Raw genomic sequence first — 22,720 nt, 5'->3', positions numbered from 1 at the left:
GTGGTGGTGGTGGTGGTGGTAGTGGTGATGTTGATGTTGATGATGGTGATGATGGTGATGGTGGTGATGGTGATGGTGGTGATGGTGATGATGGTGATGGTGGTGGTGGTAATGGTGATGGTAGTGATGGTGAGGTGATGGTAGTGGTGGTGGTGGTGGTGGTGGTGGTGATGTTGATGATGGTGATGGTGGTGATGGTGATGGTGGTGATGGTGATGGTGGTGATGGTGATGGTGGTGATGGTGATGATGGTGGTGATGATGGTGATGGTGGTGATGGTGGTGATGATGGTGATGGTGGTGATGGTGGTGATGGTGATAATGGCGGTGGTGACGGTGGTAGTGATGGTGGTGATGGTGATGGTGGTGGTGTTGGTGATGGTGGTGGTGGTGGTGATGATGGTGATGGTGGTGGTGGTGGTAGAGATTCACATAATCAGGTGTGTCCTCTCTGCCACACTCTATGATGCATCTGCTTAAAGATTAAATGAGGGCTGGGAGATGGTCACTGACGTGCTTGGTGCATGAGCATGAGGACTAGAGTTTGAACCCCAGAAGTCACATAAAGGGTTATGGTTTCTGTTTGTAATCCCCATCTCGGAGAAAAGGGATAAGAGGCATACAGGCTCGCTGGCCAAGATGTCAAAGAGCCCTGTGCTAGGGAGAGACCTTGTCTCAAAAGGCAAGATGGATGGGTCCTTAGGAATGACTTGGCCTCCAAATATATGCCACTGTAACACACACACACACACACACACACACACACACACACACACATGGAGGGGAGGTAGTAGAGAGGAGAGGGGGAGAGAGTGCCTATTTGAGTGTTGAACCCTGTGAGGTAAATATAGACATTATCCCTGTTCACTAATGAGCAAGTGGAGACCCTAGGAGGGAGCTTGCTGAAGCTTGCAGGGCTCCCAGGTAGATAACTTTCCACTGTGTGCACTCAGCAGGAGCTAAGCACAGCTATCCTGAGTCACAACCCTAGGACTTCCCAAGATGACCCCAGTGGGATTTGCCCACATAGCTTCCCAGCACATTCTAAACAGACAAGGCCACTAGACTTCTGTGTGGAGATCTGCAGTGGGCTCCCGGTATCAGGAATGTGCTTGTTCATGTTAGTTTAAGGTAAACCAGAAACGCCCCAGTTTAGATGAACTCACTTTTGTCCTGACCAACATATATGCACCAATCCTGGGCAATGGTCCTGTCGTAAACTGTACACTCCACAAGCCTACAACTGTTGGCCTCTTCCTTTGATCTCATGGGACCCCAGTGCTAGCCATCTTGCATGACTGTGTCGAGCCAATTCTGGAACACTAGTGAACTGGCCCCAGCTTCTATGCCTATCATGATCACTTACATGGCTTCTCTCTTCTCTCATATCCCTTGCCTTGTCTCCCATCCTCCTGCACTCTGTGACTCTTCCCCTGGAATCCACACAGGATGGTGGGGGCCAGGGCACAAACACATCTGCTGGGTGTTTTCTATTGGGTGACATTTCCTCACACCTTTATCTCCTCGAATTTAGTCAAGTCAACACCTACAGCACAGGAGGTAAGAGCTCTGCTCCAAAAAGTCATAACCCATGCAGACACACAGTGAGCATCCTAAATATACGCATCCCAGACCCTCACAGCAGCTTGCTAGGGAGGTGGCACCTCCCTGTCATGTTGCAACAACAGTGGAAAAGGAGTCATTCAGTGCCACAAATGAGTGCATTAGAATAACCTGGTGCCAGACAGACTTCTCCTGGTTCACTGTGTTGCCTTCACTATCTCCCATTTCTCAGGTCTAATGGATTCTGGACACTTCAAACTAAAGACCTTATTCCCTGTGTTCTGTAGGTCCTAGCTATAGTCCCAAAGAAGTACCCCCCAATCCTGACAGCACGTTCCCACAGAAAAGAGCAGCTGTCAGACTGATGGCACCTCCTGAGGAAAGGAATGGCTCTCAGGGAACACCCCACCCCAACTGTATCATGAACCTCAAGGAGAGACCACAGCTGATTTCAAATCCCTGAGGGAGAGAGGCTGGGTCACACATGGACCACAAAAAGCCTCCTTCTGTGCACCTAAGCTCCAGCAGGCAGCAATAATCAATACCAGACACATCAACAGCGGCACCCTAGGTATCAATCTGACTTTATCAGAGCCAGGACTAGGAATGGGGTGGTCCATGAGCAGGCCAGAATGTGGGAGTTCAATTGGATTGAAAGACTGGGATTCTGGATCTGACACCTGCCACATAACTTGCAAAGGATGTCTTCTGCTCCGAGCACTCCATCTCTCTAAGTATCAATGAAACTGATTTTGTGGGTGTCATTTAGTAAACAACATGTGTGAAACCTTGGAAGATGATCAGCACACAGTAGGGATATATATAGATATAGATATAGATATAGATATAGATATAGATATAGATATAGATATAGATATAGATATAGATATATAATTTATTCCAGTAAAGATGATATCCACATTTGACATCCAGTGAAAGGAATGTGTATGCCTGTACTGATGTGGCTTCCCGTGGCTATGACCAATTCCAGAGAGAAACAGTTTGAAAGAACATAGACTGACCCTTGCTCACAATTTCCGAGGTCTCATCCCATGGTCCTCTTGAGACAGACTAGGCTGACGCCATGACAGGCTTCCAATTGGCAGTTCAGGAAACTAGGCCTAAATCTCTGTTTCCAGGAACTGGGCAATTCCAGGCAAGTCCAGGTCGGGCCACCTGGCCTGAGGCAAGGACAATGGGTCAGCAGCAGTTTCCAGATGTCCTTAGCAACAGTTTCCAGACCCCCTCTCCCACCCTGCACCTCAGCAATGGTTCCAGAATGTCCCTAGAGACAGAGCCAACAGATTAAGATAAAGGTCACCTACCCCTCCCAGAATTCCCCTAATGTGTTTTAAATTGAGCCTGTGAGCTCTTCCATCTTGGAAGATGTTAGACCCCAGCGTGCTGAACTTCTGCAGAATAAAACACTTTTTGCTTTTGCATACTAGTTGAGTCTGTGAATCACGGACCCTTACAATCTGGCTCCACCGCTGTGGTCCTAAGGCCCAATATCACAGCAGGGGGCACCCTCTGCAGCACCCAGGAAGCATGGAGAAAGGAACAGGAAGAGAGCAGGAAAAGATACTTTTACGAGGCCCATCAGTCAGTGACCTGTTTCCTTCAACGAGACCCTGCCTGCTACACTTCCTGCCACCTCCCAAGATGGTGCCACCAGGTAGGGAGGGACAAGTGTTCCACACCTGAGCCTGTGAGAGACAGTTCATCAGAGTGTCACACCCCGATCCAAGCCTTTATACAGGGACACGTCTACTGATGTTGCTGACGGGTGCTGATGGGGACATGGAGGCGCGGAAGGATCAAGAGCATCTATCACATTTATGAAGTGGCTTGACTGTCTCCAGAAGGCGCCATCTTTACCAGTACGCCCTCCTGCCCCCTTCAAAATGCTACACTGGTGAAGCTCATGGTGTCGAAGATGCTGTCCATTAGTTCATCATCACTGTGGGAGCCTAATGACTGGAAAGGCCCAGCTGCCTGGAAGTAAATTCCCAGTCTCTCAGTGCTGGAATTCCTGGTGGCTTTGTTTGTCACTCTCTTTGTTTGCATTTCCCAAATAAACATATGTGATTTGATAAGCAGAAAGCATACTGCTTAAAGTACGCTTATTTCTGTCTGTGGTACATACGCTTATTTCTGTCTGTGGTACATACTGCTTAAAGTACGCTTATTTCTGTCTGTGGCACTGCATAGGAGGCCATGGTCTCCAGGCAATGTTCAGAAATCTTCTAGCTGGCTTAAGGCACTGTCAATATTATGTTTCATTCCTCTCAAGACCAGTTCTATCACAGCCCAGCCCATAATCAAATCCCCCCAGCCCCAGGATAGGGTCCCATACACTCCATCCTGATCCCAGCCCCGTTATGTGGCCAAGGATGACCCTGATCTTCTGATCCTCCTGTGTCTACCTCCCAAGTGCTAGTTGCCCAAGTGCTAGGTAACATGAATTACCACACCCAGTTTATTCCATGGTAGAGGGGAGAATAGAACCCAGGGTCCCTGCAGGTTTGGCAATCACTCTACCCACTGAGATACATGCTCAGGCTTGCCCTTAGGTTTCTAAAGTGAATATTGATAGAGACCCCTGGCTTCATTTCTTGACCCTGCTAGGGGAGGGAGTGGCTCTCTGTACAGCGCTCCTATCAACCAGGAGGCCCTGGGGTTCCAAGAACTCCCAGCCCCCACTGCAAAGGAAATTCAGAGTCCGTGTGTTAGCCGGTGTTCCTTGGCAGCATCAGTCTAATTACACAGCCCGGAGAGGTCATGACCTCCTCATCCATCATCCTTCAAGACTATTCATGACTTGGCTTGACACAAGTTTTCCCCAAGGACACTAAGTGAGCTGCTGGTACCCAGGTTCCAGCTGAGGCTAAGCCTCATCAGACTCACTTCATCTCCCTTGTCTTTTGCTGCATTGGATGAGCTGGGTCCAAGCTCCAGCCCTCAGGGAGAGAGAGAGAGAGAGGGAGAGAGAGAGAGAGAGAGAGAGAGAGAGAGAGAGAGAGAATCCCACATTACATCACAAATATGCTTCATACATGTGGACCTGGAGCATCTGAAGATTCGGTTACTCTCATAGAGCATGCTCACTGGACAAAGAAGCCAGGGAACGCACTGACACAGGAGTGGCCTGCAGGCTAAGTCAGATATGATGCCTTTGCCTTGGAGAGGAAGAGAGGGCTGCCCTCCATCATGTGGCGGGGACAAACTGTGACAAGTCTATGCAGTTGAAGTATATTCAGCCTTTAAAAGGAAGGAAATTATGACACACTATTATATACCCGCACCTTCATGACATTGTACTAAATCTAACACAGCTAGGCACAAAGGGACAAATCCCAAAGGTTCTCCTATATGAGGGACCTAGTCATTGTCATTTTCTTTAAGATACAACACAGTCTGGTGTGATGGCAGGTGGATGGTTTATGCTTCTAGGGATGGAGCCTCAGTTTAGGAAACTGGAAATGTTTTGGAGAGAGACAGAGGTGACAGTCCCACAGCAAGTGACCACACTCTTATTTCATGAGGTAAGTTTTGCCTTACATAGATCTACCTCAAAAAAGACATGTCAATCAGTTATAATGAGACCTTAAACAGTTTTAAATAAACCATAAAAAAATTACCAATGCAATTTGTAAAATAGAAAACTGAACAGATTGGATGTTTGATAAAATTAAAGAGTTATCACTTATTGGAGGCATGATGATGGAACAAGTGTTTGAAATGTTTGTGAAGTGAATGAATATCTAGCCACACCTCCCAATAGTGAGGGTGGAGAAGAGGGGAGGGGAAGGGCATGGACAAAGGAGCCTGCCTTCAAGCTGATCTTTGTTGATGCTGAATAATGAACACGCTGGAACCTCTAATTTTTCTGTCTGCTTTTGTAAATATTTGACATCTTTTGTCCTGTTTTCCAAAATGAGGTTAAACTCCCTCCCTTCCTGCCATCCATCCTTCCTGTGACAGAGAGATGTCCCTGTCGCCACTCACAACACGCTGAGGTGTACAACCAGGCCTAGCTAGGAAGCCAGTTTTCAGCCACGTTCACATCACCCACCCTCATTTTTCCTCCCCGCAGCCTCTAGCACTCAGATCTTGGATCTCTTGTCATCCCAGGCCATGCCCTACCTTCAGCTCACAGGCCAAGAAGGATAAACCGAAGCCCGGATGCTCCCTGCCTTCATGTATCCTCTCTTCTAACCACAACCACATTTCCTTGCATTCTCGCCACTGACAAGAAGAGCACCCGCAGTAGAGTTGACCATCATGATTCTGGAGGATTCCATAGAAGCCTCTCTCTGCTGTGTGTGTGTGTGGGGGGGGTCTGTGGGGGTGGTCTGTGTGGATCTGTGTGTGTCTGTGTATGTCTATGTGTGTCTGTGTGTATGTCTATGTATGTCTGTGTGTGTCTGTATGTGTATTGTGTGTGTCTCTGTGTGTATGTGTGTCTATGTGTGTATGTGTGTGCATGTGTGTATATGTACATGTCTGTGCATGTGTCTGTGTGTATGTCTATGTATGTCTGTGTGTNGTGCATGTGTGTATATGTACATGTCTGTGCATGTGTCTGTGTGTATGTCTATGTATGTCTGTGTGTGTGTCTGTGTGTGTATTGTGTGTGTCTCTGTGTATATGTATGTCTATCTCTGTGTGTATGTATGTCTATGTCTGTGTGTATATGTGTGTCTATGTGTGTATGTGTGTGCATTTGTGTATATGTGTGTGTGTCTACGTGTGTCTGTGTGTATGTCTGTGTGTGTGTCTATGTGTGTGTGTGTGTGTCTATGTGTGTATATGTGTGTGTGTGTCTTTGTGTGTCTATGTGTATGTCTATGTATGTCTGTGTGTGTCTGTATGTATGTCTGTGTATGCATATGTCCATGTGTCTCTGTGTGATGCTGCCCATGCTCCATGGCACACTGACCATACATTTCAACCACAGCATGGACATGGCACTTAGGGGCCATGAGGTCCTAAGAGTATGACCAACTCTGTCCCAGGGGATGTTTATAAACTGCCACACAACGCCCAGAGCAGCGCATATACTTTATCCTAACCTCTTCTGCCAGGGTCTCCTCTGTGTGTGGCTGAGTCCTGTCACCTCTCTATCACCACACACTATAGAGTGTTCCTGGGTTATAAAAACCACACTGTCGAAGTCACATAGTAGCAATGACACTGGAGCTCTTCCATACTTGGAGACCTCTTGGGACAAAGGGTGGCTCACCCCTTCTAGTCATGCTGGAAGCCAGACAACCCATCCCACTGGCCAGAACACTGAGACCCTGGAGGGATGCAAGGGTCAGAGCATGGTGTGGAAGGTAGGTATGCTTAGCTCCTAAGTCACCTGTCTCTTGGCTGAGGCAGAGAAAGTGTGTGAGGATGACACTGAGTTACAAATGCTGCAGGGCAGGGCAGCATTCTAGAGGTGACATCATAAAGCATGTCACCAGGCTATGTCAGCAAAGATGATGGAAGACGATGTCACCATGGAGGTGTTTTACCAGGCAGAATCCAGGCCTCCAAGGGCTGTGGTTGAAAGCTCCATCTGGCCAGCTCAGGGTAGAGTGAGCATGAGGCTCTGTCCTCAGGACACACACTCCATCTGGGTTCTGTAGGTTCGTTTGCCCAGCTCCTTGCTTCCTGTGGTTTTATACCAGGCTTCCTGCCTCCTAAAGAAACAGGAACTGAACAGTGCTACATGGACCTGACACTCCAAGTCCCCACCTCTTCTCTGTCAGACTATCAACCTTCAGGGCTCAGCAAAGGCCACCCAGGCTCTCCAAAGCTTTATCAAACGTCCCCAGGGGCCATCTTACCACTTCCCAGCATCCCCTGTGGTCCTTTCCGACTAACTGTGAGCCCAGCAGGTGGAAGCAGGACCGCCATTACTAGAACTGAGGAGCAAACACTTGCTTCTTCTGTGAAAGCTGCCAGAAGAAATGGGAGTCACTTCTACCATGCTTGTAAAAGAACTGCTAATCCCAACAAAGTCAGAGGTGACCAGGGAAGGCGTTTTGCCATATACACACACTTAGCACCAAGAGCTACTGCAGAACCTACTGGAGGTGCAGCCATAAGCAGAGGCCATCACAGCTCCATATGGTCACACCTGTCCATTTTGTACAGCACCAGGCTAGATATGGGTCCCTATGATGGCACCCCCTGTATCCGATTACTGTGCTCCCTTCGCTTTGTCTTTACAGACTTCTGACCACAGCCTCCTTGGATTACGTGAACCCACACAGAGCGCTCAGCTAACCCCAGAGAAACCACCACCTTGGAGAGAGTCTGATTGCCATTTAAGGTGGACGGCTAGCCTCCCTCTTCTCACGTATACCCCTGAGCAGGGCTTGTCTGTGACAACAGATGGTATATCCCAGACCTGGGTGATGGTACAGGGTTATAGCATCCCATGCTCTCTCTGGGTTTGCAAACCCACCTCCACCTACCTCCACCGTGGGGAGGTAGGGAAGTGACTCTGCTCCTATGGCTACCCGACTTTGGCGTCTCCTCTTCCTGGAAGCACCTCTAGGGAGATTTAGCACAGTGCACACTTTGGCCAGGAGTCTACTGCAGTATCCTCACAGGCAGCTTCCTACTCCAGAGTCCCACCCTGCATCCTATCTACGGATGCCCTGGGTCATAGGCTATCCATTGCCTGCCTGGAACCCCCAGGGCAGGAGCTGGCAGGAGACCAAGGAGACCCAGTTCTAGTCCTCCCTGGACTTCCAGATTCACGGGAAGATGAATGAAACCACAGGGAGAGAAACCACATTTAACACAGGCAAAGCCAGCCCTCCCCAAGGACCTGTCTCATGGCTAGGGGGAGGGGCACACTGACTTTACTGGCTTTGGCTGGGTTCCAGGGGAAGTCCTCCATGTGGCTTGCTAACAACTGACTGATAAATTGTTTTCTGCTGCAGCTGCAGGGCTAGTCTGTTTGCTGGTCTCTCCAGAGGACTAGGCAGAGGAGTGGCTGTCCCCAGATCCTGCAAGCCAAGCTCCTGCCTGGCCTTCAATACCCTTGGTGCAAGCCCTGGCTTGGTCCCCTTGCATTTGACTGAGGTTGTGTTGGGCCCCCTGTGCCTTCCAAGGGGCTGAGCTCAGCAGGCCTGGAAGAAGGCCGGAGTCTGCCTGCATCTGCCAGCATTCATTGCAACAGGGCTTGGAAGTCAGCACACGAAGCGGCCCTTATTGGAGACCCTCAGTGTACCCTAAGAGGAGATGCTTACTGAAATTTTTGATTTACAAGTATGTTGTATTTAGTATGGAATCACCATGGTGAGCGGCAGGGATCACTCTGGAGAGACCTATCTGGGTTGCCTCTCACCAAGGCTCAGAAGATGAGCTGAGGCTGGAGGGAGCTGAGGTGATAGGATGAAGCCTCGTGTCTTAGTATCACAGGACCACTTTGGAGACCAGAAGTGGTACCACTCCTGAAGGATGAGCTGCCTCTTGTACATCCTTTCTCCATCACATTCTTGAAGTCCCAACTCATGACGTTAAGGATGCAGTTCCAAGACAAAGAGACAGGGGAGCTGAAGAGGGGCCATCAAGCCAATATGCTCACCCAGCTCCGTATGTGTTTCCCATCACAACAGCAGCAGATGGTGGTTACCTAGCAACCACAACAGCCAGATGACTGAATGAGATGTGGGTCCACTTGGTGGCCTCTCTAGGATATAACCTGTACTTGGTTCCTTGTCCCACGACAAGTGACCACAGCTCTGTGGGCTTTGTGTTTCAGTGGCTCCCGTTTCTCCTGGAAACCAAACCCACCGGTTCCTAGGTCCATGTTGTGGTTGGTCTCGTGAGATGGGGATAACAGGGATGCGAGGAAAGGACAAGTGGAAATTCCCTGTCTGTTCTCACACTGAAAACCAAAAGCACACTAAGACCAAGCCCACAGGCTTGTCATTGTCCCTGTGCAACCTTCTAGGAGAGAATAGAGTACGGCAGAGGCCTCTGACCTTCCTTACAAAAGAGGAAAAGGCATGTTGAGGAAGAGCCTGGAACAAGAGCTGGAAGGTGAGGTCCAAGGACCTCAGGGTGGCCTGCCATGTGTCACCCTGTGCAGGGTGACTATGCAGCTGTCACAGTGGCCCAGTCCTTCTCAGATCTGCACACAGGAAATCCTTCTATCACTGCCTTTTTACCTACCAAAAGCTGGTCTGCAAGGCACACCGGCACCTTTCCACCTTAAACCACGACCACAAGCCCTTTTAAAGACAAAGACGAAAGCACTCCCCGCTCACCGAGGGCCGAGAGCAAGCCCGATTTCTTAAAGTGCTCTCAGAAGGCTCTGCTTCAAATATTTATGGAGGTTGTGAAGTGGCCCCGAGAGTGAGTGGCCCTGTCAACTCCACGCCTGCTGCAGTGATTTATTGGCTTGGGAATTGCTTCAGACACTCTGTGAGTGCTTGGGGGAAAGCCAGCATCCTCCAGGAGTTGCAGAATGGCAAGAGGCTGCTGGAAAAGAGAAAGTGAAAGTCTCTATGTCCCTTGATTACAGTTCTGTGATCACACCTCCCATCCCAGGAAGATATAGCAATGACAACTATTGCTTACCCAGCACTTTCTGTGCTGGCATCAACTGTGACAGTTCTAAGAGGCCATCGTCACCAAGTCACAGCCAAGGTCATGGAGATGGAGAGCAGTTGGGCTGTCATACCCTGCCAATGAGCAAGTGCTGGCCTACAAGCACTGGGCTGGTGGCAGAGTGGAAGCGAAGGCTTTTGTTCTCAATGACAGGAGAACATGCCCTTCAGACTGGAAGGCCGTGTCTCCTGCATGGTAATCTCATGCCACTGTCACCATGGCCCCCCAAAGGCGCACCCCATCCCCTATCCCGGATCCTCTCTGTAGTTTTGAAGACCTCAGCCATGCTCACCCCACACAACTTGCAATTGCTCACTCTGCTCCTCGTCTGGGAAGGCCACTGTTGCCTGTGATGCCTCCAGATTGCAGAGGGTGTGGTGACAGATCGGAAAAGGTGAGTCGGAGGTAGTTTTCCCAGGAGAAGGTGAAAAATGGGCAAACTTTCTTATTTCTAGACATGGACTCTGCACATGTAACTGTGCCATCGGCCTTAAGCTGATGGAAGCCCTGCTGAGCACAGCCAGCACTTGGGAGCACCTCTCCTGCACTGGAAACAAAGACTTCCTAGACGTGCGGTCATCAAATTGACCCACAAACCTGGCACGCAAATATATCATCTCCATGCTTAAGATAAAAACATAAATAAATGTGGAGGGCAGTGAAAAGTCACAAGGGTCAAGATGGGAAAGGCCAAATCTTGCGCTGAGATGCAGCCAGGAAGAGCCACTTTCTCTGTTCTTTCCTTGTTGGGTAAGGCCAGCAAACACAGAGTGCCATGGCCATCCTGGCTTTCCTTCTCATGACAGCATCAGGCAGTGACACTCCCTTTTTATACAGAAGGAGACTGGCACACAAGCAGATGAAGGACTTGGCCAGCATCACGCTGACTTAACAAGGACGGGGCTAAGGGTAGAACTCAGAGCCACCAGGCCGCAGATTTGATAAGTTAAATAGTTTGCTGGAGTCAGTGTATTGTGTCTGGTGATAACTGGCTCAGGCACTTCATAGCAGAAATGACTAGACACATCTAGATAAAAATACAAGGACCATGTATTTGTCAGCTAGGATCTGCAAAGGACCACAACTGAGGGGCTCTGTGGGACTGACCCTGACAGCAGGGGTGGGGGTCCTTGTGCAGTCTGATGAGGGGGTCAGAGTCCTCCCCCTCACTTGCAAGTCTGTACGAGGTGCAGGGGCTGTGAGGGTCGGTGCTGGACAGAAATCCCATAGCCGGTGTGACACCAGGAACCATGGATAGGACTCGGAGGAGCCTGAAGGTTCGGGGCCTAGAAGTGAGTGTGACTGGATATCAGGCGGAGCTGCTCTGGCTGTGTGATCTTTGAGTCAGCCCTCAGTGGGGAAGGTACTGGACACCTCAGCCCATCAGAGCAAGGGAAGTCCTCCTGGGGCAGGGATCACCAGCAGAGCTTCAGCCCAGAACCCGGGTCTCCACACATGAGGGCCAGCCCTCAAGGAAAATAGCATACAGCATGGGCTTCAGCAGAAACAAAGGCTGAAATGCACATATTAGACACTGGGTTACATTTTACAACTTAACCTGGTGGGCTTGATTGGGGCTGGCATGTGTGCACGTGTATGTGCATGTGTTTGTTCACATCTCTCTCTCTTTCTCTCCTCTCTCTCTCTCTCTCTCTCTCTCTCTCTCTCTCTCTCTCTCTCTCTCTCTNTGTGTGTGTGTGTGTGTGTGTGTGTGTGTACGTAAGTGTGCACATCTGAGAGTGTATTCCTCTTCCAGTCGAAACCATATTTCAGAAGTGAGGTGAAGACATGCGCTTACCTTTGGGGTACCCGGTGGAGCAGTCTGCAGTGCCCACTCAGCCCCTGGAAGGGACCAGGACTCCACACCCCACAGGCTTTGGAGGACACTGTCTGTTTCAGAATTAAACAGATACTCCTGAGCTGGAAGAGAGAATCTTCAGTCAGGCCTCAGGCCAAGCTTCCATCTTTAAAACTGACACATCCTATACTTGATCTTACTGTTTCCAGTCTCTTGCTGTCCACAAACGCTCCCACACTGCCGTCCCTGTGACAGAGGCTCACTTGGTGCCTTTGAATCCTCTGAGTACCACACTTAATAACGGCACCACCATGGTCTTGCTGCACCCCAAACCACTGCCTGCCTCCCTAAACTCCTCCTTGTCTCCCTAATCCCCTCCAGGGTGGGGCTACTCCCTGCTGTCCCCTCTTGGAGGCATCCCCTGCAGGGGGTGCCAGGCAGTCTTCAGAAACAGCACAAACGGCCCCATTAATCATAAGCATTTCCTTCTTCCACAAGTGAGAAGGCTGAGCCCAGGGAGGGCAGACTCCATGAAAACCAGTGGCCGAGTGTGGCCAGCTAGAATCCACAACTCTCCAGCTGTAGAATCAGATACCAATTCAGGCATGGGGCACAGCAATGAAGGTGCAGAGGGCACCCCCATCCGCACAAGACTATCCTTTCTTCTCATGTATTGACACCCTGCTATGTGTTGGGCCCCGTACAGGAAGGTCACAGTGTCCTCATTTTGAAAACAGTCTTTGGCCCAGAGAGGTTGATTAGCTCCTCTGCCATCACAGGGCTGGCAAGAACAGAATATAATCTAGGAGCCATGGAGAGAACGCATCTGAAGAGTGCTCAGTCCTTCTATGAGTGCGACCTCAGCAAGCCCTCAGAGTCAGCTCCACACCAATAACCCAGTCTCATACGGCTAGTAAGCAGCACTTTCTAAGGCCCTCAGAGAGGAGACTGTCTGGTCTCTGGCACCTTAATTCCCCTATTACAATAAAGACAAAAGAACGACAACAAAACCACTCGTGTGCCTCTGCCTGAGTAACCACAGTGAATATTTAGCTCATCTCTTAACCCGCTTTGCTGATCACACGTGGATATGCGTGCGTGATGCGTGCGTGATACAGCTCACAGGATCGAGCACTCTGTGTCCTACCATCTTTGAATTTAATATCATCACACCGCCCTACAGCACGGTATTCTCAGCCACCTTAGTGACTGTGTTACGTTCCACAGAGGGCATGGGTTAACTCGCAATACTGAAGGCATAGGGTGAACACATCTGTCCTCCGAGCTTATTCCTGATATTATATGAGATGAATGAATGTAATGGCTCATAATGAAGAACAGAGCTAAGGAATTTGAGGCTCTTCTTTTTTCTTTTTTCTTTTTTTTTCAGTATGTTCTGATGCTATGTGGTGGTAAGACAGGGCTGAGCAGCAGAAAGAGAAGGAGAGAGAGGAAGTCCCCTTCATGGTACAAGCTTGACATTGGGCAGTTTGCACCCACCCCACCCGGCCCTGGCTTCTGCTGAACAAACAGAAAGGTTTCTGGCAGGTGCACTGACCTCCTCCGGCTGAGGTCTCCTTGGAGCTCACATCCAGGTGGCAGAACGTCTGGAAGAAAGAACAACTCAGTGGATATACTTGGGAGAGCAGGGTGTGAAGGTCCCCAGAGGACCAGAGTAAGGCTGGCCACCCTGTGCAGCTGAGCTCAGCCTGCTCAGGAAGGTGGGCGTGATAGTGTGTCTGCCACATTCCCTCCTCAGCCACCATCCCGGCGACCCAGATCTGCTCCAGGGTACCGCATACCAGGGACAATTACATTTCCTTCAATTAGATTCAACTTCCTTTCAGAGACAGCAACCCGTGTCTTTTCAGAAATGCATTACGAGAAAAATTAAAGAACATTGGGGCATCTAGTGCTGCCAGGGGCCACTGATTCATCACCCAGGTAATGAGAAGTCCTTGAACCTGAGTTCACCCCATGCACTACTGCGATGATCAGTCACATCAATATAGGCAACAGGGCAGCCTCAGGAATTCACACTCCACCCAGCAGCCCCTGTTGGTGAAGAAGAAGCCATCTACTAGATCTTCAAGGCATATTGGACTCTCAATTCTGCATCCTTTGGGACATTCTGTGGAGGCATGGTCCTGTGTGAAGTGACCCTGGAGCATCTCTTCTCCCCCATCTTCATCCTGATGCTCCAGGCACCAGCACAGCCTACTCTCTTTCCATCACTGGCAAACTTCTGTGTGAACCCCAAGACCTCATTCAAGTGAGCCAGTGACCCTGTATCATCTTTCCAGAATCCTAACACAGTTCAGCCAGCTGCCTGCTACTTGCCCTGACCAGGATCTATGTGACAGCTAGATACTGTGATGGAGTCTCCAGGATGGACTGACAGAGGCAGTGACCAGTAACCAAAGGCTGGCTGTCCTCTGGTCACAACCCACTCTACCACACCTTTCAGGATCCTTGTGTTCCAGGTGTGATGGTGCCTGCTCTCCTGCTATGCTTAGGTGATAGTGCTCTCCTGCTGTGCTTAGGTGATGGTGCTCTCCTGCTGTGCTTAGGTGATGGTGCTCTCCTGCTGTGCTTAGGTGATGGTGCTCTCCTGCTGNGTGCTCTCCTGCTGTGCTTAGGTGATGGTGCTCTCCTGCTGTGCTTAGGTGATGGTGCTCTCCTGCTGTGCTTAGGTGATGGTGCTCTCCTGCTGTGCTTAGGTGTGGGTAGATGCTCTTGTCCTAATTTCATTGTGGTTGCTTCAACAGATACAGTTACAAAAAGGCAATGGGGTGGGGATGGGGGTGTTTCAGTTTACAATCCCAGGTTACATTCCATCAGTTTGGGAAATCGAAGCAGGAACTCAAGAAGCTAGCAACATGACACCCACAGCTGTGAGCAAAGAAAAATGATGCATCCTTGCTTGCTTGCTTGCTTGCTTGCTTGCTTGCTTGCTTGCTTGCTTGCTTGTTTGCTTGCTTACCCTCAACAAGCCTTCTCCTCTCTTCTAGACAGCTGCCTGTGCATTCCCACCATTACCACCTCAAGGACCTGAGCTGGAGAAAGGGGTCCCACTGGGAGACAACATATGTACAGCAGTCTGGGGAGGCTGCATTGGAGGGATGAGGTGACCACAGTGCAGGTGCTCTGGGCGGGGCCCCACAGCCATGTCTCAGTGAGAAGGGCTGACGAAGGATGGGATCCATCCCTCTCTCAAATCCCAGTCAGAAAAGGAAACGGAGGCAAGACTCCACTCATTGCAATGATGGAAAGGGGGAGAGAAAGTGACAAGCCACACCCTCTCCTGGGAAGGGAGGATGCCAAACCTTCTCTACTCCTGTCTTAATTGGGGTTTATATCCTGCACAAAACATCATAACCAAGAAGCGAGTTGGGGAGAAAGGGGTTTATTCAGCTTACACTTCCACATTGCTGTTCATCTCCAAAGGAAGTCAGGACTAGAACTCAAGCAGGTCAGGATGTTGGAGGTGGGAGCTGATGTAGAGGCTATGGAGGGGTGCTGCTTCCTGGATTGCTTCCCCTGGCTTGCTCAGCTTGCTTTCTTATAGAACCCAGGACTACCATCCCAGGGATGGCACCACCCACCCTTGATCACTGAGAAATTGTCATACAGCCTGATCTCATGGAGGTGTTTCCTCACAGGAGGCTCCTTTCTCTGTGATAACTCCAGCTTGTGTCAAGTTGACACGCAAAAACCAGCCAGTACAGCCTCCTTTCCAAGGCCTTGACAGATCCCTGGTTATTAGGACTCTCCTCCAAGAAGGGGATGTGGGAAGATGGAACAGATTCATCTCTGGAGTGGAGGGCAGGACTGCATTCATTACAAGATACCAAACACAGATGACCATGTCCCATTGTCATAGCCTCTGCTTCCAAAGAAGGGCTGTTGGGCACCTCAGTGTATGGATTCCTCAGGGATGTTTCCAGGATGCTTCTGTCAAAAACACACCATCTCCCTACTTGCCAGCCTGGTGCCATGCACAGCCTTCCCCATGCCCATCAGCAACTCCTCAGCCACCAGGCAGCCCTCTCGGCTGTCAGCCAAAGCCCAAAGGCCTCCATCAGGACTCCCATCTGTGTTCCCTGAAGCAAAGCTAGTGTCCATAAAACCAGGCACTCTGGACCAGCTTCCAGTCCCCAACTGCCAGCAGGAAGGGCTGCCACTAGCAGCACTAAGGAGCTCAGTGTCCCTCTCCAGCAACTACTTGGCCACCAGGGTCCTCACGGCTCAGAACACACTGTTGGAGGAACAGAGGGCTACACAGTACCTAGCCAGACTCTCAGACGCCAGCCTAGCCACACCCTTGCCACACCCTTAGGGGACTTGTCTCTCTGGTCCTGGACCAACACTCCATCCCTCAGCCCTAGAAGCTACTGAAGCCAGTGCAGACACCATGAACCCCAGTCCAGCCACATCGCCTCTGTGCTTGCACTCAGGTAGGCCCTACCTATCTACACCTGAAGTGGTCATTGCTGGGGGCTGTGTACAGACTCCCAGTGTCAGCTTCAAGTGCCCCTCCCATCACTTAGGCAAAGTCACTCAGCATGTAGAGGACCAAATAAGAATGCTCCATAGAGATGTAGGTCTTTGGAGAAGACCATCTCAGAGCCTCGCTTCTGTCATCTGATTGGGGGGGGGGCTGGGCCATTCATGTGGGATAATGGCCAGGACACTCTGCTAGCTTGCAGCAAGCACTTGGAACATCGCCTGCACACAGTCAGCAGAACACGTAAAGTGTCACCTCATAGGTCAAAGGGCTAGAGAGAGGGTGGTGGAGTGGAGATACGACCCTGGACCCCTTGGTCTCAGCGTCTTGCCTATAGGAGACAAGTTATCCCATCCTGGCTTTTCGGCATCCCCCCCTGAGCAGACCATGCTGGTCCCATTGTACAGGTCAGAGTTAGCGGACGTGGGGCAAGCCTGGCCTGAGCCCTGCAAGGGCCAACTGTCTTTTACCCAGTTGGTTGGCTCACTGTGTGTTTTTGACCTACTTGGCTCCCCATATCTATGGCTGAGGGTGGCAGGAACCCTGTCAACACTCCTGGCCAGGACATGGCACAGCAGGCTGCTGCGGTCTCCAGACCACACAGTACAGGGGTGGACTCAGAGTCACCTTCTGTGCTCCTTGGTTTTGTCAACTTGACACAAACCTACACACACCTGCAGATAAAGAATCTCAGTAGTTGAGGAGTTAGCTCCATCAGAGTAGCCCATGGCCAACTCTGTGAGGAACGGTCTTGATGGTGGGTGTGGGAGGGCCCTGCCCACTGTGGGCAGTGCCATCCCTGGACAGATCCTGAGCTGTCTAAGAGAGCAAGCTGAGCATGAACCAGAGAGAAGTGAGATAATCAGCACCCCGTTCCATGGTCTCTACTTCAGTTCCTGCTTCCCGGCTGCAGCCTCAACCTCCTGCCTTGATTTCCCCGATGATGGTCTGTGATCCAAGAACCAAGGAAACCTTTTTCTTCCCCCAAGTTGCTTTTGGCCATAGCATTTGTCACAGCAACAGAAACCAAACTAGGACACCTTCAAAGCTGGTGGCAGTTCTGAGCAGAGCCAGGAAGAGACTCAGGGCTGTGACACTGAATAGTGTGACAATTGGGGACAGTTATGCCTTCTGTATGGCCTCTCCAAAATCTATGCCCCAGTCCAAGAGGAGGCATCTAAGGTTCAGAGAATCTCCTTACAGATAGAAGCAGAATGGAACACATTTACATTCACCCCCATCCCATACCCACATTTTTCTTCCAGCTCCCACATGACCTTCTGACAACAGATGGTAACTGACCAACATATGAACACATTAATGAATTCGCCTCTCTGAGAACTGCAGTGGGTAAAATGTGCTGACTTCCTTGGGGTATTCATTCACCTAAAGTATGCCAGGCCACACAATAATTCTGTTTTCATAGATAATTGATTATTCTCTGATTCACCCATCAGCCCTTTCTAGTTTGGCTACTGGAAACCAGCTTATCCCAGCACAGTATTCATGTTATAATCAATACTTCCTTGTTTCAGTCCTGCCTCACTCACCGAAACTATTAGGCACTGTGTCCCAGAGATTGTCTTGATCACTTTAACTAGAATCCACTCTCCTTTCCTCTCCTTTTCCCTCTCTCCCTCTCTCCCTCTCTACCTCTCTACCTCTCCCCACCCCAGTTTCTTCTAAAAACCCACAGAAACAAACAGATGAACACCAGACATGTCATCTGGTGTTTTGGATTTGAGCTCTGGCCCTACACCAAGTCTCTACACCTTTGACAGCCCTATGACCTCCAGTTTCCACCCCCTCAGCTGCATGGCAGTTGGTATCATAGACATCTGCAGGCTGTGAGGGGCTGAGAAGGTTCACCCCTGTGTGGCCAGAGCCAACCCCAAGGCCATATTCCCGGAAAACACATCCACCCCACACTACCATCAGCCTCAGAGGCCGATCTGTCTCAATCACAGGAAGAGGATGCAGGCAGACATGGGTGACACTGCTGGGTTCCCCCCAGGCAGCTGTTCAGAGCCAAGCACACCCCCTGGGAACCCTCTATCTAGATCAGGAAAATAGGTACCCAGGACCACCCTTCACCATCACCAGGACTTCTGAGTATTTCACCTTCTATCTCTTCTTTTGTTAACCTTCAGAGGAGATTCTCACACATTGGGTTTATCTCTATGTGGGTGTGGTTCTGAGCATAGCATTGAGGCTCTCACCAGTGCGGGGCAAGCGCTCTCTCTGCCTAGCTACACATCATGATCTTGTTCATGACCTTGTACTTCAAGAAGTGTTTCCCTGAGCAGATTCTGGGTCAGACAATGGGGAGACAGACAGCTGGGGAGAGGCTCTGGCCTCCCAGAGAGGTATCAACAAATGCCCTCAACAACATGGGAAGAATCCCCCATGCATGCTTGATTGTGCATGCCAGGTAGCGTGGGGGTGAAGGGTGTGAGGGGAATTGTGGTCTTTGGGATTTAGACCAGTTGCTGTAGACAAGTGCTAGGAACCTTGAAGGTTGGGCAGGAGGCAGTCAGTGGACCAAGCATGCTGGCAGAAGGGGCTATGCGTCCAGAGCTCCTGAAGTATGGGTGACAAGAATGTCTGGTGACACAGCATCATGGTGACACGTTAATGTCCATTGTCCCTGCACAGGGTCATAAGCGCTTCAGAGTCAAAGGCTCCCCAGCACTCTTCCCAGACCCCAGAATACAGGGGCCACCTAGAGAAGGAACCAGTGGGGGGGGTGAATTGGTCACCAAGACAGCACAGAGAAGCAGGTGACCTGGGCTGGGTCCACCTAAGAGTCCCTAGAAGCAAGGATAAGGTTGTCTATGGCATCTTACCTCGGGTGCTCCTGGGGTCAGGAAGGTGGCGCTATACTCAGCCAGGGCCACATCCCCAAGCATGTTCTCTGCCAGCTCAGAGAGCAGACGGTTCCTGGGCTCGTGCCTTGGCAGCTCCTGCAGTAGGTGCTCAATCAGGCGGTTCCTCTCCTGGCACTTGTGGACCAGGGAAGCCAGCTTGGCCTGGAAATTGGGGTTCATGGTAAAGGCTGAGCTGGGGGCTAAGGCATTGCCCCATTCCTGGTACGATTCCCTCATCCGCAACCGGGACCTCAGGGCTACATGCTACCATCCTAAAAGGTTCCAGGCTCACATAGTAGGCAGGTAAGAATACAGACCCAGACTCAGTGGTGGCTCAGACCTGCAACTAAGCGTCTCTCCACACCTCAGCCTACCAATCTGTATGATGCGCTGTGAGGGGAACCAGGAACCACCCAGCAGGGCCCTCCCTGCCTTTTCATTTGGCTTCACCTTGCTAAAGCACAAAGCTCTGGGATCCTCCTTTAATGGGAGGGCTTTGTCAAAGCATGAACTTAGGGGGAACACTCATGGTCCTGACTTTATGGGGGGTCCTTGTACTGGTGTCCCAGATGGCATCCTAGAGTCTCGGTGGGAATTCCTAAAGTTTCCATTTTACCCATACCAGTGTTTCTCAACCTCAGGGTCATAACACAAAGGTGAGGCCCCAACAGACTCAGAACTGTGGGAGATGAAGTGGTTCTTATTTCTAATATAACAGCTGAGGAGACTGAGCCCCCAAGAGAAGGCAGGAAACAGGGGCTCTGGGTGTCGTGGCATCCAACTGATGGTCAAGCAAGGCTCCTCCTCAGCCACCCACACAGAAACTGGGACCGTGGGTGGGTCTCTGCCTCCTTTTCCCAAATGCAGGCCCAGATTAAACGTGTCACCTTATCCTGGTGTCACCTTATCCTGCTAGCAAAGAGCGCTTGCAACAAGGGTCCTTCCTCAGTATGTCCCAAATATACATATAAAAGGATAGGTGGGGGTAGGGACCTTCCTAAGGAAGCATGCACTGGAATGAATGCAGTATGGAGAAGTGGGGGAGACAGAAAGAGATGGAGAGAGAAGAGAAAGAGGGGAAGGAGAAAGGGAGATAAGAACAAAGCAGAAGGATGAGGAGAAGAAAGGGGAGGGAGGACTGTGGGCACCAAGGCACCACCCCCGAGCCCGGCTCCGAGGACAAAGTGGGACACAGCATGTGGAGTCAAGACACACACCATACAGGATGATCTCACACACGTGAGAAGCCAGGTGAAGAAGATACAGGGAGCACTGTTCGTGTGGGACCTGGGTGACATCCATGACTGGCACTTGGCTATTTTCATGAAATACGAAATGGTGACTTGGCACTATGTTACCTTCAGAGGGCTTGAAGCCAGGCGCACTTTACGCTGCTGTTCCCGAAGCTCCTCAAGCTGAAAGGAGAAACACACTTGTGACTGAGCAGTGTGGGATGGGTCAGGGGAAGGTACCAGTGCTGGCCAGCAGTCACCTTTCCCTGTGTGGGGAACGGAGTGCCATAGAGACACAGTCTACCATGAAACGTGGGTCCCTGAGCCACACATAATCCTGACGTAGCTGGCCCATGTGACCTGTATGTCCCTGCATAGTGTCTTCTGTGCAGTGGGGTGCAATGACTGTTCACCCCAAGCTGAGAGTCACTGATATAGGGCACCTAGACCCAGACATGGCGGTCAGCAGTGCTCAATAGGCACTAACTACTGTTACCACCTGGGGCAGATCAGCAACGTGGATTCTGTTCCTGGTGTGAGGCTGCTCACACTCTAGCCCTCAGCTCTGGGCTGGCCTCTGGAACCCAACACTCATCATGCAGCTGGAGTGCCCTCCTGACCTGGCTTCAGGCCCTGCTGAGAAGGACCAAGTATGGAACCTAGCACGACAGAGAGAGAAGCCAGAGAACAGGTACCAGGCATGTGTAAGGTCACCTCAGACTTTCCACATTAGCCCATCATCCCACCTTACCAGAATCTGTCTGAATTCTTCTCCTATAAAATATATAAAATGGGAATTTTATGGCAATTCCCTCACATTCTCTTATCTGTTGCAATCTAAATAAACCCTTCATCTTTGCCCCTGACCAGTTCTTACCCATCATTCTTTTTCCTCAACATTACACACTCACAAAAATAGGATGTGTGTGCCCAGACACATGAAAATCTGATGCATGGGGAGTGTCGCACGCGCATCCTGTTTAGTAATTAAATAGAAAAGCCTGACGACATTTTCAAGCAAACCAACTGGCCTCATCCTTTTAAAAGCTCACACACTCTCTCCTCATGCAGCTGTGGTGTGATTTATTTACGCAGGTCTCTGTTGGCAGGAATACGTAATGCTGGTCTGCTTCTTTGCTTTTACAAACATTACTTCTGTTCATCTATCTGGTGTAACTTTCCAGGACTGGTCCAAAGAGAGATGCCAGCTTCAAGTGGATAAACTTGTATTCAAATGGGACTCAATGTACTCAGGCTTTGATGCAGCCTCTCCCTGGCTCAGTCTGGGAAAGACCTTAACCCTATGAGATGAGTACAGGATACTTGCAGTTAAAAAGAGATTTCATTCAATACATGGTTTCAATCAATCACTGGAGGGGACATCTGTATCACAGCCCCTCTTCCCAGACTTGGGATCACTGTGGAAGATGGAGCAGAAAGAGTGTAAGAGCCAAAGGTGGTGGGACTACAAGCAAACAGTGCTTTAGGGGCAAAACAGCCCAGCTGCACATCGATTTAAGTGCTTGTGACAGCATGCAGGAGACCTGCGCAAGCTCAAGTCAGACTGAATCTGAGCGCAGAGAGGGGAAGAGGGCATGGAGTTCACCTCTAGCACAAGCAGCTATTGACCATTGAGAGTCTGTTTTCTTTAAGAGTACAGGCCCTGGTAAGTGGACCACACTGTAGTGGGAGGCCACACATCTGAGAGTATATGGACAGCACAAATGTACTTGATGGATTTAAGTTAAAGAAAGCAGAGGGTGGGGAGGGAGGAGAGGGAGACTTGGGTGGGGGAGGGAAGGGGATCTGTGAGAGCAGGCAGAATGGAGAATATGACAGAAACACATTGCATAAGATTATCAAAGACAAATGATTGTTCATGTGGATGAGAAGGGAGTAAAAAAAGTAAGCTGGGGGTCGGGAGAAAGTATTCTTTTTTTTTTCTTTTTTATTATTTTCTTTATTTACATTTCAAATGCTATCCCAAAAGTTTCCTATACCCCTCCCCCCACCTCTGCTCCCCTACCCACCCACTCCCACTACTTGGCCCAGGCCTTGCCCTGTGCTGGGTCATATAAAGTTTACAAGACCAAGGGGCCTCTCTTCCCAAAGATGGCTGATTAGGCCATCTTCTG

The 22,720-nt window shown here is 50.2% G+C and overlaps 1 protein-coding gene across 1 annotated transcript in view; it reads right to left on the bottom strand.

Annotated features, from left to right (window-relative positions):
• C13H4orf50 (chromosome 13 C4orf50 homolog) overlaps positions 1–22,720 on the bottom strand; it is a 66,846-nt gene that overhangs the window by 11,936 nt on the left and 32,190 nt on the right. Inside the window, exons 9-12 of the mRNA XM_029545015.1 lie at positions 20,712–20,768; positions 19,333–19,515; positions 13,538–13,586; positions 11,980–12,101 (exon numbers count right to left, since the gene is read on the bottom strand). Of these exons, the coding sequence (XP_029400875.1) occupies positions 11,980–12,101; positions 13,538–13,586; positions 19,333–19,515; positions 20,712–20,768 (411 nt within the window). The remainder of the gene's footprint in view (positions 1–11,979; positions 12,102–13,537; positions 13,587–19,332; positions 19,516–20,711; positions 20,769–22,720) is intronic.

Source organism: Mus pahari, chromosome 13 (genome assembly GCF_900095145.1).
Source record: "Mus pahari chromosome 13, PAHARI_EIJ_v1.1, whole genome shotgun sequence".
Taxonomy (NCBI): domain Eukaryota; kingdom Metazoa; phylum Chordata; class Mammalia; order Rodentia; family Muridae; genus Mus; species Mus pahari.
The sequence above is the reverse complement of the archived record's forward strand: the minus strand, read 5'-3'. Positions and strand labels throughout refer to the sequence as shown.